A 25,649-nucleotide genomic window follows, 5' to 3' on the forward strand; every position below is an offset into this window, starting at 1 on the left:
TGACAGTCACCTCCTTTCTTTTCTTTTTAATGAACTAGGAGTAGTAATAGATACAGGCAAAAAAATCAGTAGGAAAATAGAAGTTTAATCTTCGCCTTGATTGGTACATTCAGTTACATTCATCATCACATCGACATTCAAATGATGAGAGTGCTACAAGGGTGGCATCATTTGTAAAAGACAAGAAAAGAAGACATGATGATGGATCCGGGATCCCTGCTCGGATTAGGATCCTGCCCGTTGAACAAGCCGAAGTAGACGACAGTGTCGGATTCAGACCCGCTTAAGTCCAGCTGGAAGAGGACAGAAACAGACACACACTTAATGAAACTAAAGAAATGAAGAAGCAACGTTCTGATTTCACAGATATCTTCATCAGCCTCCACCAACCTCACCACCAACTGTCCATCAAGAGAATCACATGAAACCAACAGCAGGATGTGAATTGCAACAGCTTTGTTGGACGTACCTGTTTGGTGACATCAACCCTCCAGGGGTTGACCTGTAGTCCGTCGCACCAGCCTCCTCGCCCGTACAGCCACGTGCCGTGTTCGTTTGGTACCGCGCCCTCTTTGACCCGCGTGGTGCAGCCCAGAGCTGTTCCTGATGCAGCGCCACCATGACAATCAGTGCAAAGAAATGACTCAGTGACTCAGTGTCCAGTTCTTGATTAGTCGATCAAGAGGAAACTGACAAACTTTCGCTGGTTCAAGCTTCTCAAATGTGAAGATTTCTTATCACACAGACGGATGATTCTCTTGTCATCTACTGTAGGGAGCCGACAAAAAGCCGACGTTTCTCACCTGCCATATCGAATCTGAGGGTGTTGTTAAAAACACCGTTGAGCAGGAAGTGATGAGAGGTGACACAGAACTCTCCACAGTTGTTGTCGTCGCTGCCGTGGCCTGTGATGACGGCGTACAGCTCCACCTGAAAGCAGACACACACACAGCCGCTGACGTGATCCACAGGCAGGACAGGACGCTGTTTACATGGATGGTGTCCACCGTCATGTCTGTTACCTTCTTGGCTGATGCCGGCACGGAGAATTTGATCGGCTGGTACTTCTTGTTGTAGTTTTTGTCGAAGGTTCCTCCGCTGTACAGCGGCATCACTCTGAAGGGGTGGAGCTCCTCTTCATCGTTACCTGTGATGTAACCTGTGGATATGTAAAAAGAATAAAAATATTATTTGACAATACATGAATTTGGGTTTTGGGAAACTTTTTTACTGTTTTATGACTTTTTTTTTTTGGACCAAACCAAACATATTATTATGTGTTTGTTGAGCTAAAGTAAAATTTATTGGCTCTTTTTAAATGCATTTATATTTATGCTTTTTTAACTTGTCAGTAATATTGACATTATTTATTTTAGTCTGGCAGCTGTTAATCTAGTTTATATTTTATCTTTTTGAAAGAAAATACATCATTACAAATGGCTTTTTTCATAAAGAAACTACAGACAGTCTGCTCCTTCCTGCACGGAGATTCCTCCTCGCTGCTTTAGAGAAATCCACCAGTGAGAGACAACGGACTAAAAATGTTCTGGTCTGTCGTAGCTCTCCATCCTCACAGTTCAGATCTGAGCATGAACATTTCAAGTGTCACACCTCTGACAGGTAGTGATACTACCTGTTCTTGTAAAGATCCATTTTTCTGTCATGGTAAATGCAGTTTTATTTCGAAATACTGACATATATCAGCTGTTATACAGTATATTTTGAAATCACGATGAGAAACTCTGGAACTCTGGGGGTCAGTCAGCTGTGAGCTACAACTGGAGCTATATTTGTTTACATTTTGGCACATTAAAATATGCTGAATTAGCTATCAGCAGTTCCTGTTTACAGTGTGTACAGACAGCAGGCTGTACATCTGAGTTATGGTGAATCTTAACGTGTGTGTATCATGTCTGTATGTCAGATTTGACTGAGTTATGAGTCAGAGAAGAGCTTCAGCATTTAAAGAGTGTACACCTGTCTGATTGCTGACACTGAATCTCAGGTTGAGGGAGACGATCCACGGCATCGCCCACGGCACCGTCTTCATGGTCAAGGTGCATCTGTTGCCGTCCAGCAGTGGGAGTAGAGGGGACACGTCTGTCAGCCAGTGCCCAATACCTCTGCCAATAAATACCAGGTCAGATAAAATAACAGTTCATACTGAATCAGAGTATCGACATGTTTTTAAAGTCTACCTGGAAAACATCTTTACCTGCGAAAGGCAGTGATCCATCGGCCCAGCTCCATGTTGCAGTACGGGCCACGATGATCGCAGCAGATGAACAGCTGCACCGTGTGATCCCACTGAGCGCAGGACGAGTCTCTCTTCTCCGGACAGGACAGGGACGAATCGAGCTCCAGCACGTTAAAGTCCGACAAGCCTGCAGAGACAAATTTATCATTAAAATGCTTCATATGGCTCATATTATATAGTAATACTGCTGATAATCGTACAATACTTAACTTACTAAAATAATGACATTTAAACTGGTGACACTGCCCATCTCATACATATCGTTACCTGGCGGCATGTCGACTGTTGCCACCGCTCCTTTCTCCCCCTGCATTTGCACTTTGTCAAAAACAGGAACAACCTTTGCAGAACTTTGAAGTTTGGTCAGCAGGTCGGCATTGAAATCAAACCTGGAGACAAAGTCACAGATAAAGACTGATAAAAACCTGGAATCTCCTGGTTACAGTCGAGTCTGTTCACAACTTCAGATCTTCATCTGTGTTCTCACCACTGTGCCTGCCAGTTAAGGAAGCTGAACGAGGGGTAAAGAAACCAGCCCATCTCAGCCAGCAAACCCTGTTGGTCAATGCTGAAGAAGTAGTATGGGGACGGGGTGTTCTGGAAGGACACAAAGACCGGCTGTCCAGACCTGCAACACAGATTCAGAAGTGTCAAACTAGGAGCTTCTGTCTCCCTCTTCTGGCAGTGAGAGTGAATATACAAACATTGTATTTATTCATGCATGTACAGTACTGATGAATTTCAGGGGAATTCTGTTTGCTTCCTCTTTGGTCAGAAAGAGGAAGCAAACATACTTTTGAAGTTCAGCACTTAACTCTCGCCAGCGTTCAGTTAATCTGTGTACAAGGACGCTTCAAAGTGTGCAAAGCGTGCAAAGGTCTTACTGTAGTCCCTGAGCGACCGAGACCTCCAGGTGCACCATGGCAGCGGGGATGCCCAGCGCCGTTATACACTCATCTCCGACACAGTTCATATCCTGGATCGGGTTACCCGGAAGAGCGTAGACAAGGACACCGGAGGCGCCGGATTTGGCCATGTTCTGCACCTGGAAGGAAGTACAGTTCATCCCAAGCTGATGAATTCATATTGAATGAAAGTCGATACTGCAGGTGTGTCTCAAAACAAAACAAATGGAGGGAATCAGAAGCTACACAGGAGATCAAACAGTGAAGATTGCAACTAATAAAGATGCATTTACTCATAAAACATCTGCAAAGCTGATTGAAGTTAGTATTTTAAATTCAGCATTGTTTGTGTCCATGTTTTCCTGATTTTATTGATGCACTGCTGCATATCTTGGCGTGTTACCACCGCCTGCAGATCAGTGGAACAGCTCCACACTACAGGACAAAAACTCCTGAGGGAACCTTTGACGTGCACGCTTTGAAACAAAACCTCGCAAGAAGCAGCATCACCGACATGAACAGACCTTAGTGAAGAAAGAGCAGTTGCCCTCAGACACCCAGGCCACAGCACCCGACACCGAGGGCGAAGGATCACACCCGTCGCCTGCGTCCCTCAGCTCATACAAACTCTGAGTCCAGTGTCCCATGAGCCAATCATACCTGGCATCTAGTCTCTTGATAACTATAGGCACCCTCCACCCTGTGAGGAGAGGAACATGATCAGAAAGGATCAGAGGGGTTATATTTTCATGCACCACCTGCGTCTCTGCTGAACAGGTGAGTCAGACAACAGTCAGTGACAGTGCATCTGTCACATTAGGCCCATGAGGAGACAGCGCTCTTACCCTGTGAGGTGAAAACAGCCTGGGCAAGCAGACAGTTATGAGACATGCAGCCCCAGCTGTAAAACACACTCGGTATCCAGTTACCCAGAGCGAAGACAGGCAGAGCAGAGAAGTGCAGCCTGGACAGGACCTCCTTCTTACTGCGGAGACACGAAGATGAGATGAGACAAACAGTGTTAAACAGGTCAGGGTGAAGCGCCTGTTTTAATTCGCTCAAGTGACGATGGCAGATGGGATAAAAGAGATTTTGTAGACTTGTGGAAGGTGGGCGAGGCGATCAAAGAACCACAGAGCGAGGCTGACTGCGAGATCATAGTGATGCTCAGGGAAGACTACATGGGTGAAGAACCCTGGAAAATACTAGATCCTGGTCCAAGATGATGACAGTCAAAGGACATCTGTGACTGCCGTTTCAGGCTGTTGATCATCATCTGCAAAAGTGTTGAGCGTCCTCAGCAGGTGGAGGCGCTGCTGGCCTTTCTCGTACACATCTCCATACCGAGATATTTAAATGATGGTACTGAAGAGGAGGTTAAAGACATGACAGCACAAAACGGATGAAGCCTTACGCTTATATTTATCTATCCATCAGTTCCTCTCGTTCTCTACCTCTGTAAACTCAAACAGTCGTGGCAGATGACCGTCCAGCATGAGCTGGACTCTGCTCCAGGTTTCTGCCACCGTCACACATGGTGGGAGTGGTTGGCTTGCTCTACGTGGGAAGTGTCACAAGATAACTTCTGTTATTAGTTATTAAAAAAACGAAGTGAAACTGAACAGTCAAATGTTAAATGAGCCACCGACGAGACAGAACTGTAGATTCTCAGACTAATGCAAAGTGAAGTTAATTATAGACAAATTTAAATAAATCAAATTAATGTAATTAAACATGAATTCATCGAAATACACAAAGCAGACTGAAAAGTTCAACTAAGAAATGTCTGGATTATTAACGGTCAGTCTCAAATTAGTCTGTTTGAGATCGAATCAAAATGATCAAATAAAGTGTGTGTTGCAGAAATAAGGAAACAACTTCAACGTGACAAACTCAAGACAGTTTCTGTCCGCTCCTAACATCCCCATTCCTGTCTGCACTTCCTGTTTTTCATGTGTTTCATGTGTCTGTGCAGCATTCAGTGTGTTGGATATATTAGATTATTTTGCAGGATTTTTTTGCAAATTTGGCGACATGTGATTTGATTTAAGTTGCTTTAAAAAACCCTCCGGTACTTGATTTACACCCAACAGCACAGCCCCTGTTTCTGTTTTACTGTCTCCTTTTAGTAAGTTTATTATAACTAAAACTCACTTATATATTATATATTATAAACTTTTATGACTTTGAAGAAGGAGAACTTCTAAAAACACAATGCACTGCAGGATTAAATCAGTGCATTGCAGTTGCAATGGACATTTTTCTGCAGAATGAGTCATTTTACTCTCAATATTTTCAGCACATGTTGATGATAATACTTCTGTACTTTTACTTAATTAAGATTTAACACATTTAAGTCGCTTCATTTCAACACTTTGCCCCCAAAGCAGTGGCTCCTCTGCGGTCACCTGTGCTGCACGGCGACCCTGTGCACCTGGTCCCGCATCCACAGAGCATCACTGACCGCAGAGTCGTCCAGGGACAGAAACAGGACCTGGGTGCTGTCGGGCAGGTCCTGCACCAGGCTGGTCAGAGACGACTCGGAGCTCCACATGCACTCCAGGAAGCCTGACTTGTTGGTGAAGGCGTGGATGATGAGAGGTCCCCGCAGGGTGCCCGGCTTGTAGGAGAACTCTCCATCCAGAGTTGGGGCAGTGAACGCGGCCGCGGTGTCTCCAGGCTCCGGCCCTGCTGCTCCGGAGGTTTTTTTCCTGGATCTTAAATCGACCGTGGTGTCTTTGGACTCATCTTCGCTTAGTTTCGATCTCACTGCAGCTTCAGTCACATGAGCTGTCAAAGCAACCAGGAACAACAACACGGAGAGCTTTGAACGCAACGGAGCCATGTCCCCGCTGCTGGAGAGGGGCCGTGAACTCACCACAGCCTGAGCATTAGTTTAATCTGAAGTTAAAGTCCGGACTGCACACACACTGCACACACACTGCACACACACTACTGACACACACACACTGCACACTGACATGGTTCACGCCTATTTTGAACCAGGTCGCACTGCTGGCTACGGTGAGCCAAGAGGGACCAAAAGCTTCAGTTTGTGATTGGCTGGAGCTCTGCACTGCATGCATTGCATTTCAAAATAAAAGATTTATCTATCTATCTATCTATCTATCTATCTATCTATCTATCTATCTATCAAAGCTATTGAACTAAAATCCTAAAATCCTGAACTAAAAGGTCTGCACTGCATGCATTGCATTGCATTTCAAAATAAAAGATCTATCTATCTATCTATCTATCTATCTATCTATCTATCTATCTATCTATCTATCTATCTATCTATCTATCTATCTATCTAAGCTATTGAACTAAAATCCTAATATTTTCTGTAAAGGCTTGATGCCTCATACTAATTTTTGACAATGGATGACTACGTTTACTACTCACTCACTCAGTATCAAACATTTTGCATGTATTTTTTTGCATTAAAAAAGGGTATCATGCACGATATTTACGCTACTGTAAAATCCCTTTGATCCATAATTTATGAAAAAAAGGTTGATACACTTGACCCCAGGACTAACATATTTGAACCACATCAACCAAAATATCACACTGTGAAGCCATCACCATATCTAGAGAAAGATGTACAAATATCAAAAAAACTGTATCTGTATTAAGTGTTTCAAAGAAGCAAATTTTAACTCAAATTATTACTTTGGGGATCATGGTTATCTGGTGTCCATTATGGCTAGATATTAAAGTTTTTTCTTGCATGTGCTTAATTTCTTTCTTTTTTTTTTGCATTGAAAAATGCGTTATGCACAATTTTGGAACAGAGCTCATCTAGACATGTTATCATCAGAACAGATGGAAAAACAAATTGTGCCCTTGGGACTGTATGCAGGATATAACAAGGGCAATTACTATGATATTAACCCTTTGCTGCACGAGATTTAACAGCATGCAAACTCCAGAGATGTGTTACAGGGATTATATTCTGACAAGTTAGATAATTTATCTACGAACACAGTATTATTCTGAAACACAAAAATGTGTGATCATGAAAGCATATATATTATATATATATATATAATTAGAAACAAGAAAAGTAGTATAACCTGTTTTGATTGTTGACATCTTGGCAGTCCTCATAAGGCGACCCGGATAACATCTCGGTACTGAGCCAAGCTAAATACTTCCCTGTTCATCCACCCCCGTTTCAAGACTGAGTCATTTCCTGGACACGAAACTTACTTTCGTTTCGTGTCCGCAATCGTCTGACTGCAGAAAGGTAATATAACATCTAACAGTGGTTTATACTTCGATGGAAAACAGCCGCTTTGGTAGAAATAGTGTTCCTGTGACCAGTTTCTGAACTTAATGTGACGTTTTGTGATCATTTCTTTTGTGTGATGTGGAGCTGAATAATGACCTCACTGACGCACTTCTGTTCAGATCAGATATTTTTGTTTCATACCTAGTCTGCTGTCGTTTGACAGATTGAGTTATTTGTGCGGGGATAATATAATGGTTAACATAAATGCAGGATTGGTTATGATGTCATCAAATTAACACCAAGAGAGGCAACAACTCTGGGAGGTGTGTTGCATAAAATTGTGTTTTATGTAAGGCATGTTGAGAAAAGGATCATTTCAGCAGCATACACAATGCTGGAAAGCATCTAATTCATCATTTTAAAACAGTGCAAAGAAACTGAATATGCAAAATATAAAGTCCGTGAATATGAATACAGAACAAACAAAGCATTTAGAGGAACAGGAACAAGGAAGCAATCATGAAGAATGTAACCAGGAACCAGGAGATGGCAGTAATGTAATGATAAAGAAATAAACCTTTGTAACAGTTCACTAGATGTTTTTCTATCACTGCTGTGACTCATGAAGAGTTGATGGGAAAGCTTGAAGTGTGACGGGTTGTGGCTGGTTAAAATGACTCAGATGATTTATAGTAAAGAGTAAAGACACACCTCTTTTTATACATTTCATAATGTAAATACGAGCATTATAGCTCAGTAACTTCCAGGTCATGTGATCTGTTGACTTAAAATCAGTGTGGGATCATACTTGTTTTATGAGACGCACCTTTTTCTTTCTTCAAAAAATAAAAAAATAATAATACATTTATTACCCATGTTTTATTTTGAAAAAAGTATTTACCATAAAGTCGGCAATAAAGGCGCACTTGAAATGTTGGCTGGCTTGACCGCAGTCACAAGGAAGAAGGAAGGTCTTTGTCACTGGATGTCCACAGTCACATGGTAGTCACATTTTCCTCATTCCTCGCTTTATGTAAAATCTGAATGATTTTTTTTGTATCAAGTTGATTTTTGAAGTGAAAAACGCAAATAATAAACTGGAAGACAACTGAGATCATCAAGAAGAAAGTGAACTAACTACAGTAAGTACTTTTACATTCACTTTCTAACTGACTACACCTCATGTTGTGTGTTACATTCCACTTATATCAAGTTAAGTAATTAAAATAAGTTTCACCTTGATGAATCTTCGTTCTTTTTCTATTGATTAATGTTCTATGAAAGGTAAAAAAACAACAACAAGTGTCCAGTTACAATCAAAAAGAGATAAAAACCAACAAATCAAGTGTCCAGTTACAATCAAAAAGAGATAAAAACCAACAAATTCACTCCCAACAATTCTCTTCTTTATCATTCTGTCTCTATTTTTGCTTGATTATTACTGAAATAAAGGAACTAAATACGTTTTCCACCACTGGTAGAGAAAAAAATTGGATTGATAGTCTAAAAGTAAAATTTGTTCCTAAAGTGTAGTAGCATAGCATGGCGCGGTTAAGCTATGTTTGAGTCAAGAAATGTCGTAAATGCGGTGGTAAGAACAAAACTTTCCACTCATATCACAAGGTGGTCTTATAGAACAGAGGACTGTTTGCATCTTGCAGTGGAAGCCCCCATGAAGTCGTATTTCAGGAATCTCTCAAGTATTCTCTTTGATCAATGGCGTGCAATGAATCTCAATGAAAAGGGCAATGGCGAATGAGGAAACTCCAACACTCGATGGTCTAATGGTCCAACCGATTGTCTAACTTCATCACTCACTCAGTAAGTCAGGGACAGACTGTCCTCTTTCTAGAGCTTTGCCATGGCCCAGGTGAAAAGATAATGTTTAAAGCTCAGACAATGCAAATTGCGGTATAGTGACCATCTATCAATAAGCTGACCAAGGTTCGATTCATGATACCAAAGACAACTTGGACTAGCTATTAGCGGAGCAAAGTTTTACATTCTTCAAAGTGGCCAACTTTTGCATTAATGACAGCTCTACACACTTCATTCTCTCAATCAGCTTCATCTTCTGTTTCTGTGGAAGTGTACATTCTACCATGCATCAGCCTGAGCAGGAAGATGAGGACGTCCCGCCCTCCAACATCTCTCCGTCTGAGGCACATGACAGCCAGGCTGAACCTGAGAGGTAAGATTAACAACTGTTGACACCAGAGCTCAATGTAAGTCCACTGTCATGAAAAGTACTGTTGAGAGGAAGAAGATATTCACCCACCTGTCTTTTGTCATTGCTCCGTTTTCTTCCAGGCCTGAACAGGAGAGAGCAGGTTCTCCTGTACCAAGCAATGTGTCCATGAAGAGTCAAAGATCCATGGATTTCCCTATTTCTTTCAAACAGCAAGACTCAATTCCTGAGTAAGTGAACATAACTTTTGAGAAAATTTTCTATTAAAGGTCCAGTGTGTAGGACAGGACAGTCCAGACTTTGGTCCACATGCAGACAGAATAGCAAGTCAATCCAGACACAGTCCATGCCTTGTGTTATGAATGCAAATGATATTACTGTATTATTGTAATGTTTTCTAGCAACATGATACTCACAACACAGTCACTGAGCTCCAAATATTTCCACCTATTGTTGTGGAAATTTCTCTGCTACTGGTGAAGAATGAAATGGGGATTTCTGCCAGCCGACAAGGTTTTTATTTTCTTTGAAAAGAAAAGGTCAATCAGTACACGAGCAGTCAAAGATGAAGAAAGACCCCGAGCATTGGGAGACCCCTCGTTTGTGTGTTTTACACCTGAGGTATCCTGCAGGATCTTGTATTTAGGTGCAAAGTTGAGTCTAGACATCACAATTTAAAAACACAAAAGGACCTGGTGTCTTGTGTTTGGAAGGGGGATGCTGGGCATCTCTAGTGGCTGAAACAAAGAAATTGAATTTACCATTACACTATCTTTTGTCATTGCTCCTATTTAATTCCAGGCCTGAACAGGAAAGAGCAGGTTCTCCTGTACCAAGCTGTGTGTCCATGAAGAGTCAAAGGTCCATGGATTTCCCTATTTCTTTTAAACAGCGAGACTTAATTTCTAAGTAAGTCAAAATAACTTTTTGCAAACAAATTTTCTATTAAATGGTATAGTTGATGGTTTATTATACTTTATTCTATGACAATACTCTGACATTGTTGCATTGTTGATTTAAATCTGCCTGCACAGTCTTTAATAATCACAGCTCTACCGTGTCCACCTGTACTATTTAAAAAAAATCTTTAATCATTCTTAAATGTTATGCACCTGGTACTTTGATTTCATAAGGTTCCTTTCTTTCTATTTCTTCATCCTCTACCACAAAAGGACCAGATAGACCTCAGGCACTTTAAGTCCAGGTTCTCTCTACATCTCAGTCACTGAGCTCCAAATACTTCCACCTGTCTTTTGTTATTGCACCATTTTCTTCCAGGCCTGAACAAGAAAGAGCAGGATCTCCTGTACCAAGCAATGTGTCCATGAAGAGTCAAAGATCCATGGATTTCCCTATTTCTTTCAGACAGCAAGACTTAATTTCTAAGTAAGTGAACATAACTTTTGAGCAAACTTACTATTAAAGGTCCAGTGTGTAGGACAGGACAGTCCAGACTTTGGTCCACATGCAGACAGAATAGCAAGTCAATCCAGACACGGTCCATGACTTTTGTTATGAATACAAATGATATTACGTGCAATGTTTTCTAGCAACATGATACTCGCAACAGAGTCACTGAGCTCCAAACACTTCCACCTGTCTTTTGTCATTGCTCCATTTTCTTTCAGGCCTGAACAGGAAAGAGAAGGTTCTCCTGTACCAAGCAATGTGTCAATGAATAGTGACAGGTCCATGGAATACCCTCCTGCTTCTAAACAGGGAGACTTTATTTCTGAGTAAGTGAACAGAACTTTAGCACAATTTTGAGCACAACTGATTTTAGATCAATATCGAGCTAATCGGACTGCAGAGGAAGTCTAGGCCTGGATCTGTTATTCATTTTCCAAATATCTGCTACAAAAGGAACTCTTGAAACATTGGCCGTTGTTGCATGTTTTCTCCACAGAGTTCACCAGGAGACGACAGAGGAGTTCAGTGACTGTCTATCAGAACTGGGCGTCATATTTACGGTGCGTACTGTAAACCCTATCTTACCCTACTAGTAACTGCCACAATTTGCTGTTCTTATGTAAACAATGCAAATACATTGTGTAAATGACAGTGAGGCTGTTTTTAAAGGTAGAAAAGTTATATAACGTTGTTTTCAGTACATAATGTTAAAAGTTAATTTATTATTATTTTTTGTTACAGCATCTTGAGGAGAACATTGTTACTTTTGTGAAGAACGAGCTCAAGAAATTTAAGAAACTTCTGAGTCAAAATTACTCAGAATGCTTTGACGGCCAACGTGAGGATGAGGAGGCTGGTCATGGTGAGGAGGAAGAGCAGAAGAGGAGCAGCAGAAAGGCCTTTGTGAAGATCACACTACAGTTCTTAAGGAGAATGAAGCAGGAGAACTTAGCTGACTCTCTGCAGAAGAGTAAGAGGCTTTTAATTGATGTAGCCGGGAAAATAAATAAATATAATAAGATAAATAATGACTTGTCTTGAGGCATACACATTTACTTATATAAAATTTGGTGGAACAAGCCAACCCTGACCCTCATGGCAGCTCTATACTGGGATCATTATCCAATGATGATTGTTCAATCCGATACAATGTTTGTTGTTTTTCCACATAGGAACTCTTGCTCCAGTGTGTCACCATAAACTTAAATCTAACCTAAAAAAGAAGTTCCAGTGTGTGTTTGAGGGGATTTCTAAAGCAGGAAATCCAGCCCTTCTCAATCAGATCTACACAGAGCTCTACGTCACAGAGGGAGGGACAGCAGAGGTCAATGAAGAACATGAAGTCAGACAGATTGAAACAGCATCCAGGAATCCAGACAGACCGGAAATGGCAATCAGATGTGAAGACATCTTTAAGGCCTCACCTGAGACACATCAACCAATCAAAACAGTGATGACAAAGGGAGTAGCTGGCATCGGGAAAACAGTCTTAACGCAGAAGTTCACTCTGGACTGGGCTGAAGACAAAACCAACCAGGACGTGCAGTTCATGTTTCCATTCACTTTCAGGGAGCTGAATGTGCTGAAAGATAAAAAGTTCAGTTTGGTGGAACTTGTTCATCACTTCTTTACTGAAACAAAAGAATCAGAAATTTGCAAGTTTGAAGAGTTCCAAGTTCTGTTCATCTTTGATGGTCTGGATGAGTGTCGACTTCCTCTGGACTTCCACAACACTGGGACCCTGACCGATGTTACAGAGTCCACCTCAGTGGATGTGCTGCTGAGCGTCCCACTCCACCTCAGGCCTGGCTGAGGAGAGGACACAGAGCCACCGACTCCTGCCCTCGCTGCCTTCAGACTCCTTCAGAACAGGTATGCTGGGAGAGTTGGTCGCAAGAGATTGAAGGAGGAGAAGAATATTGGTTCAAATGTTAGAAATTATAAATGAAGGATAAGAAATATGCACAATCTATTCTTCTACAGGCATTCATGATCCCAGAAGACTCTACTCACTTTTGCCTGAGTCCCTTTGGCTTTCCCTCTTAGCTCCACCGCTATTTTGAGGTATCTCAGTAACTATGAGAAGAAGAATGAAGTCAACACATTATATTCCCCTCAGAGATAAGTGAAATAAACTTGGTTAACTTTGACTGATCGTTCTAACGCTCAAAGTTTATAATTCCAATATCTTGAATTTATGGACATTTATTGGCGTAAACTCATAGTCTTGATTAATTTCAAATTTCACTTCTTGTTTCAGTCGTCCTCCAGCGGAGCGCATGCAGCCACCCCTGGATCGCGGACTTGCGGGACAACAGTTAAGTGGTACTTACGACGTCACGCTAACGCCTGTGCTCAGTTCTGGTTCGGAGGCTGTCTAGGAAACAGAAACACAGTTCGAGACTGAGAAGAGCTGCAGAGAACCTGCGCAAGGTCTAACATGCGCGTAAAACATTTGACTTCATGAAGTTCACTTCAACTTAAGTACCTTAGTGTTTTAACTTATAGCTAGACTGACATTGGATAGGGACATAAAAGCTCTTTAATTGTTCGGTAGACTATGTACTGTGTTTTTTTTTTTCCTGTTGGCCCGAGGGATGTGTGTATTAATTGTTAATCAGTGCAGATAAAATTATATCTGTGATGTTACTTACACTGTGGAACAGTTCTATTAAAAATAAAACAAACTTGTAACCACATTTTTCCTATTCAGATAAAGTAACCTCTTGTATCGTTCATGGTGTATTTTTCTACTTCATGTCTCACTTTTTTATGTTTTTCAATACTGTGAAATGTCATATTAAAAAAAACAAAAACAAATAACTTTTTATTTCATGCACGGTAGTCTGATTAGAAGTCGTTTGGACCTTTGTGTTTTCTAAATGAATAAAGTGGATGCATGATGTGCACGTGTTGTATTTGCTCGTGTACCTAAAAAATGCAGTGAGCTTTAACAAAAGGACAGTTGCAGTAAAGTTAAATTCGCTGACATCCTCACTCGAACAAAGTATTTTCCAAGCAGTAAAAAGCAAGTAAGAATACTCACCCCATAGTTTCGAGTTAGACATGATTACATTCAATTCGTGGGTCGAGGCTGCTTGACACCTGTTACGCCTTTTAGCTATTGATAGGCTGAGTATAGTATAATAGATACAGGCAAAAAATCAGTAGGAAAATAGAAGTTTAATCTTCGACCTTGATTGGTACATTCAGTACATCATCATCACATCGACATTCAAATGATGAGAGTGCTACAAGGGTGGCATCATTTGTAAAAGACAAGAAAAAAGACATGATGATGGATCCGGGATCCCTGCTGGATTAGGATCCTGCCCGTTGAACAAGCCGAGTAGACACAGTGTCGATTCAGACCCGCTTAAGTCCAGTGGAAGAGGACAGAAACAACACACACTAATAAACTAAAAAATGAAAAGCAACTTTCTGATTTCACAGTATCTTCATCAGCCTTTGTAGGTGCCTTGCGTCTCTTTGCACATACCACCACCAACTGTCCATCAAGAGAATCACATGAACCACACAGCGATGTGATGCAATCAGTTTGTTGGACGTACCTTTTGGTGACATCAACCCTCCAGGGTTGACCTGTAGTCCTCGCACCAGCCTCCTTCGCCCGTACAGCCACGGCCGTGTTCGTGTTGGTACACCGCCCTCTTTGACCCGCGTGGTGCAGCCCGAGCTGTTCCTGAGCAGCACCACCATGACAATCAGTGCAAGAAAGACTCATGAATCATGACTCAGTGTCAGTTCTTGATTAGTCGATCAAGAGGAAACTGACAAACTTTCGCTGTTCAAGCCTCTCAAATTGAAGATTTCTTATCACACAGAGGATGATTCTTTTTGTCATCTACTTTAGGAGCCAGCCGTAAAAAGCCGACGTTTCTCACCTGCACATAAATCGAATCTGAGGGTGTTGTTAAAAACACCGTTGAGCAGGAAGTGATGAGAGGTGACACAAACTCTCCACAGTTGTTGTCGTCGCTGCCGTGCCTGTGATGACGGCGTACAGCTCACCTGAAAGCAGACACCACACAGCAGCTGACGTTGATCCACGGCAGGACAGGAAGCTGTTTACATGGTGGTGTCCACCGTCATGTCTGTTACCTTCTTGGCTGATGCGGCACGTGAATTTGATCGGCTGGTACTTCTTGTTGTAGTTTTTGTCGAAGTTTCCTCCGCTGTACAGTGGCATCACTTGAAGGGGTGGAGCTCTCTTCATCCTTACCTGTGATGTAACCTGTGGATATGTAAAAAGAATAAAAATATTATTTGACAATACTTTGAAATTTTACTGTTTTATGACTTTTGTTTGGACCAAACCAACACTTATTATGTGTTTGTTGAGCTAAAGTAAAATTTATTGGCTCTTTTTAAATGCATTTATATTTATGCTTTTTTAACTTGTCAGTAATACTGACATTATTTATTAGTTGGCAGCCTGTTAATCTAGTTTATTTTATCTTTTGAAAGAAAACAGCATTACAAATGGCTTTTTTTTCATAAAGAAACTGAGTCAGTATATTTTCTGGAAATAAAAACATTGTTATTTTTATCCAGATATGTTCCAGGAACTGTTTACAGACAGTCTGCTCCTTCCTGCACAGAGATTCCTCCTCGCTGCTTTAGAAAAATCCACCAGTGAGAGACAACGGACTGAAAATGTTCTGGTCTGTCGTAGCTCTCCACTCCCACAGTTCAGATCTGAGCAGAACATTTTCTGAATGGTCACACCTCTGACAGGTAGTGTTCTTGTAAAGATCCATTTTTCTGTCATGTAAATGCAGTTTTATTTTGAAATACTGAATATATCAGCTGTTATACAGTTATTTTGAAATCACGAGAGAAACTCTGGAACTCTGGGGGTCAGTCAGCTGTGAGCTACAACTGGAGCTATATTTGTTTACATTTCGGCACATTAAAATATGCTGAATTAGCTATCAGCAGTTCCTGTTTACTGTGTGTACAGACAGCAGGCTGTACATCTGAGTTATGGTGAATCTAAACGTGTGTGTATCATGTCTGTATGGTCAGGTTTGACTGAGTTATGAGTCAGAGAAGAGCTTCAGCATTTAAAGAGTGTACACCTGTCTGATTGCTGACACTGAATCTCAGGTTTGAGGGAGACGCATCCACGGCATCGCCCACGGCAACCGTCTTCATGGTCAAGGTGCATCTGTTGCCGTCCAGCAGTGGGAGCAGAGGGACACGTCTGTCAGCCAGTGCCCAATACCTCTGCCAATAAATACCAGGTCAGATAAAATAACAGTTCATACTGAAGCAGAGTATCACATGTTTTTAAGTCTACCTGGAAAACATCTTTACCTGCGGAAAGGCAGTGATCCATCGGCCCAGCTCCATGTTGCAGTCGGGCCACGATGATCGCAGCAGATGAACAGCTGCACCGTGTGATCCCACTGAGCGCAGGACGAGTCTCTCTTCTCCGGACAGGACAGGGACGCATCGAGCTCCAGCACGTTAAAGTCCGACAAGCCTGCAGAGACAAATGTGTCATTGAAAATGCTTCATATGGCTCATATATATAGTAATACTGCTGATAATCGTACAATACTTAACTTACTAAAATAATGACATTTCAACTGGTGACACTGCCCATCTCATACATATCGTTACCTGGCGGCATGTCGACGGTGTGCCACCAGCTCCTTTCTCCCCCTGCATTTGCACTTTGTCAAAACAGGAACAACCTTTGCAGAACTTTGAAGTTTGGTCAGCAGGTCGGCTTGAAATCAAACCTGGAGAACAAAGTCACAGATAAAGACTGATAAAAACCTGGAATCTCCTGGTTACAGTCGAGCCTCTTCACAACTTCAGATCTTCATCTGTGTTCTCACCACTGTGCCTGCCAGTTAAGGAAGCTGAACGAGGGGTAAAGAAACCAGCCCATCTCAGCCAGCAAACCTGTTGGTCAATGCTGAAGAAGTAGTATGGGGATCGGGGAGTCGGGGTGTTTTGAAGGACACAAAGACCGGCTGTCCAGACCTGCAACACAGATTCAGAAGTGTCAAACTAGGAGCTTCTGTCTCCCTCTTCTGGCAGTGAGAGTGATATACAACATTGTATTTATTCATGCATGTCAGTAATAAACTGATGAATTTCGGGAATTCTGTTTGCTTCCTCTTGTCAGCCAAAGAGGAAGCAAACAACTTTTGAAGTTCAGTACTTAACTCTCGCCAGCGTTCAGTTAATCTTGTTACAAGGACGCTTCAAAGCGTGCAAAGGTCTTACTGTAGCCCTGAGCGACCGAGACCTCCAGGTGCACCATGGCAGCGGGGATGCCCAGCGCCGTTATACACTCATCTCCGCACAGTTTCATATCCTGGATCGGGTTACCCGGAAGGGTAGACAAGGACACCGGAGGCGCCGGATTTGGCCATGTTCTGCACCTGGAAGGAAGTACAGTTCATCCCAAGCTGATGAATTCATATTGAATGAAAGTCGATACTGCAGGTGTGGTCTCAAAACAAAACGAATGGGGGAATCAGAAGCTACACAGGAGAATCAAACAGTGAAGATGCAACTAATGAAGATGCATTTCCTCATAAAACATCTGCAAAGCTGATTTGAAGTCAGTATTTTAAATTCAGCATTGTCTGTGTCCATGTTTTCCTGATTTTATTGATGCATTGCTGCATATCTTGGCGTGTTACCACCGCCTGCAGATCAGTGGACAGCTCCACACTAGAGGACAAAAACTCCTGAGGGAACCTTTGACGTGCACGCTTTGAAAAAAACCTGCAAGAAGCAGCCATCACCGACATGAACAGACCTTAGTGAAGAAAGAGCAGTTGCCCTCAGAACCCAGGCCACAGCACCCGACACCGAGGGCGAAGGATACACCCGTCGCCTGCGTCCCTCAGCTCATACAAACTCTGAGTCCAGTGTCCCATGAGCCAATCATACCTGGCATCTGTCTCTTGATAACTATAGGCACCCTCCACCTGTGAGGAGAGGAACAGAATCAGAGAGGTTATATTTTTCATGCACCACCTGCGTCTCTGCTGAACAGGTGAGTCAGTCAACACGCAGCCCAGGACAGCACTCTTACCCTGTGAGGTGAAAAAGCCTGGGCAAGCAGACAGTTATGAGACATGCAGCCCCAGCTGTAAACACACTCGGTATCCAGTTACCCAGAGCGAAGACAGCAGAGCAGAGAAGTGCAGCCTGGACAGGACCTCCTTTCTACTGCGAGACATGAGATGAGATGAGACAAACAGTGTTAAACAGGTCAGGGTGAAGCGCCTGTTTTAATTCGCTCAAGTGATGATGGCAGATGGGATTAAAGAGATTTTGTAGACTTGTGGAAGGTGGGCGAGGCGATCAAGGAACCACAGAGCGAGGCTGACTGCGAGATCATAGTGATGCTCAGGAGAGACTACATGGGTGAGAACCCTGGAAAATACTAGATCCTGGTCCAAGATATGATGACAGTCAAAGACATCTGTGACTGCCGTTTCAGGCTGTTGATCATCATCTGCAAAGTGTTGAGCATCCTCAGCAGGTGGAGGCGCGGCTGGCCTTGCTCGTACACATCTCGTACCGAGATATTTAAATGATGGTACTGAAGAGGAGGTTAAAGACATGACAGCACAAAACGGATGAAGCATTACGCTATATTTATCTATCTATCAGTTCCTCTCGTTCTCTACCTCTGTAAACTCAACAGTCGTGGCAGATGACTGAGACAAGATAACTTCTGTATTAGTTATTAAAAAACAAGAAGTGAAACTGAACAGTCAAATGTTAAATGACCACCAACGAGATGGTACTGTAGATCCTCAGACTAATGCAAAGTGAAGTTAATTATAGACAAATTTAAATAATCAAATAAATGTAAATTAACATGAATTCATCGAAATACACAAAGCAGACCGAAAAGTTCAACTAAGAAATGTCTGGATTATTAACGGTCAGTCTCAAATTAGTCTGTGTGAGATCGAATCAAAATGATCAAATAAAGTGTGTGTTGCAGAAATAAGGAAACAACTTCAACGTGACAACTCAAGACAGTTTCTGTCCGCTCCTAACATCCCCATTCCTGTCTGCACTTCCTGTTTTTCATGTGTTTCATGTGTCTGTGCAGCATTCAGTGTGTTGGTATATTAGATTATTTGGCAGCATTTTTAGACCCATGCTCCTGCAAATTTGGCGACATGTGATTGATTTAACCCTCCGGTACTTGATTTACACCCAACAGCACAGCCCCTGTTTTACTGTCTCCTTTTAGTAAGTTTTATAATAAAAAAACTCACTTATATATTATATATTATAAACTTTTATGACTTTGAAGAAGGAGAACTTCTAAAAACACAATGCACTGCAGGATTAAATCAGTGCATGCAGTTGCAATGGACTTTCTCTGCAAATGAGTATTTTACTCTCATATTTTCAGCACATGTTGATGATAATACTTCTGTACTTTTACTTAATTAAGATTTAACACATTTAAGTCGCTTCATTTCACCAGTCTGGCTCCTCTGCGGTCACCTGTGCTGCACGGCGACCCTGTGCACCTGGTCCCGCATCCACAGAGCATCACTGACCGCAGAGTCGTCCAGGGACAGAAACAGGACCTGGGTGCTGTCGGGCAGGTCCTGCACCAGGCTGGTCAGAGACGACTCGGAGCTCCACATGCACTCCAGGAAGCCTGACTTGTTGGTGAAGGCGTGGATGATGAGAGGTCCCCGCAGGTGCCCGGCTTGTAGGAGAACTCTCCATCCAGAGTTGGGGCAGTGAACGCGGCCGCGGTGTCTCCAGGCTCCGGCCCTGCGTGCTCCCGGAGGTTTTTTTTCCTGGATCTAAATCGACCGTGGTGTCTTTGGACTCATCTTCGCTTAGTTTCGATCTCACTGCAGCTTCAGTCACTGAGCTGTCAAAGCAACCAGGAACAACAACACGGAGAGCTTTGAACGCACGGAGCCATGTCCCCGCTGCTGGAGAGGGACCGTGAACTCACCACAGACTGAGCATTAGTTTAATCTGAAGTTAAAGTCCGGACTGCACACACACTGCACACACACTGCACACACACACACACTCACGACACCACACACTGCACATGGTTCAGCCTGTTTTGAGTCAGGTCGCACTCTGGCTACGGTGAGCCAAGAGGGACCAAAAGCTTTAGTTTGTGATTGGCTGGAGCTCTGCACTGCATGCATTGCATTTCATAAAATAAAGATGATCTATCTTATCTATCTACTATTATCTATCTATCTATCTATCTATCTATCTATCTGCATCTATCTATCTATCTATCTTCTATCTATCTATCTAAGCTATTCCGAACTAAAAGGTCTGCACTGCATGCATTGCATTCACAAAAACAGCATCTATGCTATGCATAAAAATATCTATCGATCTATCATTACTACTAGTCTATCTATCTATCTATATCTATCTATCGTCTATCATCTACTATCATACTATCTATCTATCTATCTAAGCTATTGAACTAAAATCCTAATATTTTCTGTAAAGGCTTGATGCCTCCTATACTTTTTTGACAATGGATGACTACGTTTCTACTCACTCACTCAGTATCAACATTTTGCATTATTTTTTTTGCATTAAAAAGGGCATCATGCACGATATTTACGCTACATGTAAAATCCCTTTGATCCTAATTTATGAAAAAAAGGTTGATACACTTGACCCCAGGACTAACATATTTGGACCACCATCAACCAAAATATCACACTGTGAAGCCATCACCATATCTAGAGAAAGATGTCAAAAAAAAAAACTACCGTATTAGTGTTTCAAGAAGAAATTTTAACTCAAATTATTACTTTGGGGATCATGGTTATCTGGTGTCCATTATGGCTAGATATTAAAGTTTTATTCTTGCATGTGCTTAATTTTTCTTTTTTTTTTTTTTGCATTGAAAAATGCGTTATGCACAATTTTGGAACAGAGCTCATCTAGAACTGTATCACCAGAACAGATGGAAAAACAAATTGTGCCTGTGGGACTGTATGCAGGATATAACAAGGGCAATTACTGATATTAACCCTTTGTCTGCACGAAATTTAACAGCATGCAAACTCCAGAGATGTGTTACAGGGATTATATTCTGACAAGTTAAGATAATTTATCTACGAACACAGTATTATTCTGAAACACAAAAAGTGTGATCATAGCATAGTATAATATGTTAAATATATATAATATATATATAATTAGAAACAAAGAAAAGTAGTATATCTGTTTGTGATTGTTGACATCTTGGCAGTCCTCATAAGGCGACCCGGATAACATCTCGGTCCTAGCCAAGCTAAATACTCCCCTGTTCATCCACCCCCGTTTCAAGACTGAGTCATTTCGGACACGAAACTTACTTTCGTTTCGTGTCCGCATCGTCTGACTGCGAGAAAGGTAATATAACATCTAACAGTGTTTATACTTCGATGGAAAACAGCCGCTTTGGTAGAAATAGTGTTCCTGTGACCAGTTTCTGAACTTAATGTGACGTTTTGTGATCATTTCTTTTGTGTGATGTTGAGCTGAATAATGACCTCACTGACGCATTCTGTTCAGATCAGATATTTTTGATTTCATACCTAGTCTGCTGTCGTTTGACGTTGAGTTATTTGTGCGGGGATAATATAATGGTTAACATAAATGCAGGATTGGTTATGATGTAGTCAAATTAACACCGAAGAGAGGCAACAAACTCTGGGAGGTGTGTTGCATAAATGTTTGTATGTAAGGCTATGTGGAGAAGAGAAGATCATTTCAGCAGCAATACACTGCTGGAAAGCATCTAATTCATCATTTTAAAACAGTGCAAGAAAATGATATATGCAAAAATATAAAGTCCGGAATATAATACAGAACAAACAAAGCATTTAGAGGAAACAGGAACAAGGAAGCAATCATGAGAATGTAACCAGGAACCAGGAGATGGCAGTAATGTAAGATAAAGAAATAAACCTTGTATAACAGTTCACTAGATGTTTTTCTATCACTGCTGTGACTCATAAAAGAGTTGATGGGAAAAGCTGAAGCGGTTGGCTGTTAAAATGACTCAGATGATTTATAGTAAAGAGTAAAGACACACCTCTTTTTATACTTTCATAATGTAAATACGAGCATTATAGCTCAGTAACTTCCAGGTCATGTGATCTGTGGCCTAAATCAGGTGGGGATCATACTTGTTTTATGAGACGCACCTCTTCTTTCAAAAAAAATAAAAAATAATAATACTTTATTACCCATGTTTTTTTGAAAAAGCCATTTAGCTCATAGCCAAAGTCCCCCCGGCAAACCAAACAGGCGCACTTGAAATGTTGGCTGGCTTATCTCGCAGTCACAGGAAGGAAGAAGGAAGGTCTTTGTCACTGCATGTCCACAGTCACATGGTAGTCACATTTTCCTCATTGCTTTATGTAAAATCTGAATGATTGTTTTGTATCAAGTTTGATTTAAAGTGAAAAACGCAATAATAAAACTGGAAGACAACTGAGATCATCAAGAAGAAAGTGAACTACTACAGTAAAGTTACTTTTACATTCACGTTCTAACTGACCACACCTCATGTTGTATGTTACATTCCACTTTATCAAGTTAAGTAATTAAAATAAGCTTCACCTTGATGAATCGTCTTATTTTTCTATTGATTAATGTTCTATGATGAAGATAAAAAACAACAACAAAGTGTCCAGTTACAATCAAAAAGAGATAAAAACAACAAATTCCTCCCAACAATTCTCTTCTTTCATTCTGTCTCTCTTTTCGCTTGATTATTACTGAAATAAAGGAACTGAATACGTTTTCCACCACTGTAGAGAAAAAAAATTGGATTGATAGTCCTAAAAGTAAATTTGTTCTAAAGTGTAGTAGCATAGCATGGCGCGGTAAAGCTATGTTTGAGTCAAGAAATGTCGTAAATGCGGTGGTGGAGAACAAAACTTTCCACTCATATCACAAGGTGGTCTTATAGAACAGAGGATGTTTGCATCTTGCAGTGGAAGCCCCCATGAAGTCGATTTCAGGAATCTCTCAAGTATCTCTTTGATCAATGGGTGCAAGAAGGCAATGGCGAATGAGGAGGAAAAACTCCAACACTCGATGGTCTCAATGGTCCAACACGATTGTCTAACTTCATCACTCACTCAGTAAGTCAGGGACGGGACATGTCCTCTTTCTAGAGGCACACTTTGCCATGGTCCAGGTGAAAAGATAATGTTTAAAGCTCAGACAATGCAAATTGCGGTATAGTGACCGTCTATCAATAAGCTACCAGGTTCGATTCATGATACCAAAGACAACTTGGACTAGCTATTAGCGGAGCAAAGTTTATATTTTCAAGTGCCACTTTTGCATTGATTGACAGCTCTACACACTTCATTCTCTCAATCAGCTTCAGCTTCTGTTCTGTGGAGGTGTACATTCTACCATGCATCAGCCTGAGCAGGAAGATGAGGACGTCCCGCCCTCCAACATCTCTCCGTCTGAGGCACATGACAGCCAGGCTGAACCTGAGAGGTAGATTAATAAACTGTTGACACAGAGAGCTAAGTCCACTGTCATGAAATACTGTTGAGAGGAAGAAGATATTCACCCACCTGTCTTTTGTCATTGCTCCGTTTTCTTCCAGGCCTGAACAGGAGAGAGCAGGTTCTCCTGTACCAGCAATGTGTCCATGAAGAGTCAAAGTCCATGGATTTCCCTATTTCTTTCAAACAGAGACTCAATTCCTGAGTAAGTGAAACATAACTTTTGAGAAAATTTTCTATAAAGGTCCAGTGTGTAGGACAGGACAGTCCAGACTTTGGTCCACATGCAGACAGATAGCAAGTCAATCCAGACACAGTCCAGCCTGTGTTATGAATGCAAATGATTTATGTATTATTGTAATGTTTCTAGCAACATGATACTCACAACACAGTCACTGAGCTCCAAATTTCCACCTATTGTGTGGAAATTTCTCTGCTACTGGTGAAGAATGAAATGGGATTTCGCCAGCCGACAAGGTTTTTATTTTCTCTGAAAAGAAAGGTCAATCGTACACGAGCAGTCAAAAGATGAAGAAAGACCCCGAGCATTGGAGAGGACCCTTTTGTGTGTTTTACACCTGAGGTATCCTGCAGGATCTTGTATTTAGGTGCAAAGTTGGTCTAGACATCACAATTTAAAAAAAACACAAAAGACCTGGGTCTTTGTTTGGAAGGGGGAGTGGGCATCTCTAGTGGCTGAAACAAAGAAATTGAATTTACCATTACACTATTTTGTCATGCTCCTATTTAATTCTAGGCCTGAACAGAAGAGCGTTCTCCTGACCAAGCTGTGTGTCCATGAGAGTGAAGGTCCATGGATTTCCCTATTTCTTTTAAACACGCAGACTTAATTTCTAGTAAGTCAAAATAACTTTTGCAAACAATTTTCTATAAATGGTATAGTTGTGTTTATTATACTTTATTCTATGACAATACTGAATTGTTATGCATTGTGATTTAAATCTGCCTGCACGTCTTTAATAATCACAGCTCTTACCGTGTCCACCTGTACATTTAAAAAATCTTTAATCATTCTTAAATTATGCCCCTGGTACTTGATTCTAAGGTTCCTTCTTTCTATTTCTTCATCCTCTACCACAAAAGGACCAGATAGACCTCGGCACTTAGTCCGGTTCTCTCTACACTCAGTCACTGAGCTCCAAATACTTCCACCTGCTTTTTGTATTGCACCATTTTGCTTCCAGGCCTGAACAAGAAAGCAGGTTCTCCTGTACCAAGCATGTTGTCCATGAAGGTCAAAAGATCCATGGATTTTCCTATTTCTTTCAACAGCAAGACTAATTTTAAGTAAGTGAACATAACTTTTGACAAATTCTATTAAAGTCCCGTGTGTAGGCAGGACAGTCCAGAACTTGGTCCCACGGCAGACAGAATAGTAGTCAATCCAGACACGGTCCATGATCTTGTGTTATGAATACAAATGATATTACGTGCAATGTTTTCTAGAAACATGATACTCACAAACAGTCACTGAGCTCCAAAACCACATCCCCGTCTTTTGTCATTGCTCCATTTCTCATTTCAGGACCTGAACAGGAAAGAGAAGGTTCTCCTGTACCAAGCATGTGTAATGAAGAGGAAGGTCCATGGAATACCTCCTGCTTCTAAAGGGAGACTTTATTTCTGAGTAAGTGAACAGAACTTAGCACAATTTTGACACAACTCGATTTTAGATCAATTCGAGCTAATCGGACTGCAGCGGAAGTTCTAGGCCTGGATCTGTTATTCATTTTCACACATCATGCTACAAAAGGAACTCTTGAAACATGGCTGTTGTTGCATGTTTCTTCCACAGAGTTCACCAGGAGACGTCAGCGAGTAGTTCAGTGACTCCATCAGACCTGGGCGTCATATTTACGGTGCGTACTGTAACCCTTACTTACCCTACTAGTAACTGCCACAATTTGCTGTTTCTATGTAACAATGAAATACATTGTGTAAATGACAGTGAGGCTGTTTTTAAAGGTAGAAAAGTTTATAACGTTGCTTTCAGTACATAATGTTAAAAGTTAATTATTATTATTTTTTTGTTAACGCATCTTGAGGAGAACATTGTTACTTTTGTGAAGACCGAGCTCAAGAATTTAAGAAACTT

General features: G+C 41.4%; 2 protein-coding genes and 1 long non-coding RNA gene across 3 annotated transcripts in view; 2 read left to right on the forward strand and 1 right to left on the reverse strand.

The window, feature by feature from the left end:
* Nucleotides 1-65: 65 nt before the first annotated feature.
* On the reverse strand, nt 66-6,129 carry si:dkey-256h2.1 (Peptide-N(4)-(N-acetyl-beta-D-glucosaminyl)asparagine amidase F). The gene is made up of 12 exons (XM_019264711.2): nt 5,571-6,129; nt 4,008-4,147; nt 3,687-3,862; nt 3,142-3,302; nt 2,745-2,885; nt 2,525-2,646; nt 2,216-2,384; nt 1,978-2,123; nt 1,023-1,159; nt 804-930; nt 470-603; nt 66-293 (listed from the first exon to the last, which is right to left on the reverse strand). The coding sequence occupies exons 1-12, from the start codon at nt 6,005-6,007 to the stop codon at nt 168-170; spliced, it is 2,016 nt and encodes a 671-aa protein (XP_019120256.2). The 5' UTR covers nt 6,008-6,129; the 3' UTR covers nt 66-167.
* Nucleotides 6,130-8,561: 2,432 nt separating this feature from the next.
* LOC113744044 (protein NLRC3-like) overlaps nt 8,562-25,649 on the forward strand; it is a 31,974-nt gene continuing 14,886 nt past the window's right edge. The window contains 5 exon segments of the mRNA XM_027286793.1: nt 8,562-9,220; nt 9,465-9,590; nt 9,710-9,817; nt 10,389-10,496; nt 10,866-10,973. Of these exon segments, the coding sequence (XP_027142594.1) occupies nt 9,502-9,590; nt 9,710-9,817; nt 10,389-10,496; nt 10,866-10,973 (413 nt within the window). The 5' untranslated portion in view covers nt 8,562-9,220; nt 9,465-9,501.
* LOC113747332 (uncharacterized) lies at nt 23,127-23,668 on the forward strand. The gene is made up of 3 exons (XR_003463574.1): nt 23,127-23,152; nt 23,420-23,522; nt 23,635-23,668. It is a non-coding gene; the product is annotated as an uncharacterized LOC113747332 (long non-coding RNA).

Source organism: Larimichthys crocea, chromosome XIII (genome assembly GCF_000972845.2).
Source record: "Larimichthys crocea isolate SSNF chromosome XIII, L_crocea_2.0, whole genome shotgun sequence".
NCBI lineage: Eukaryota > Metazoa > Chordata > Actinopteri > Sciaenidae > Larimichthys > Larimichthys crocea.

What these genes read in the sequence shown, in the direction of transcription:
- si:dkey-256h2.1 (XM_019264711.2), bottom strand. Translation starts at nt 6,007, where the DNA reads ATGGCTCCGTTGCGTTCAAAGCTCTCCGTGTTGTTGTTCCTGGTTGCT. An exon ending in ACTGCTCTTTCTTCACTAAG is followed by an intron (nt 3,303 to 3,686) that starts GTCTGTTCATGT and finishes ACTTCCTTCCAG; the next exon opens with GTGCAGAACATGGCCAAATC. An exon ending in CCTCAGATTCGATATGGCAG is followed by an intron (nt 604 to 803) that starts GTGAGAAACGTC and finishes GCGCTGCATCAG; the next exon opens with GAACAGCTCTGGGCTGCACC.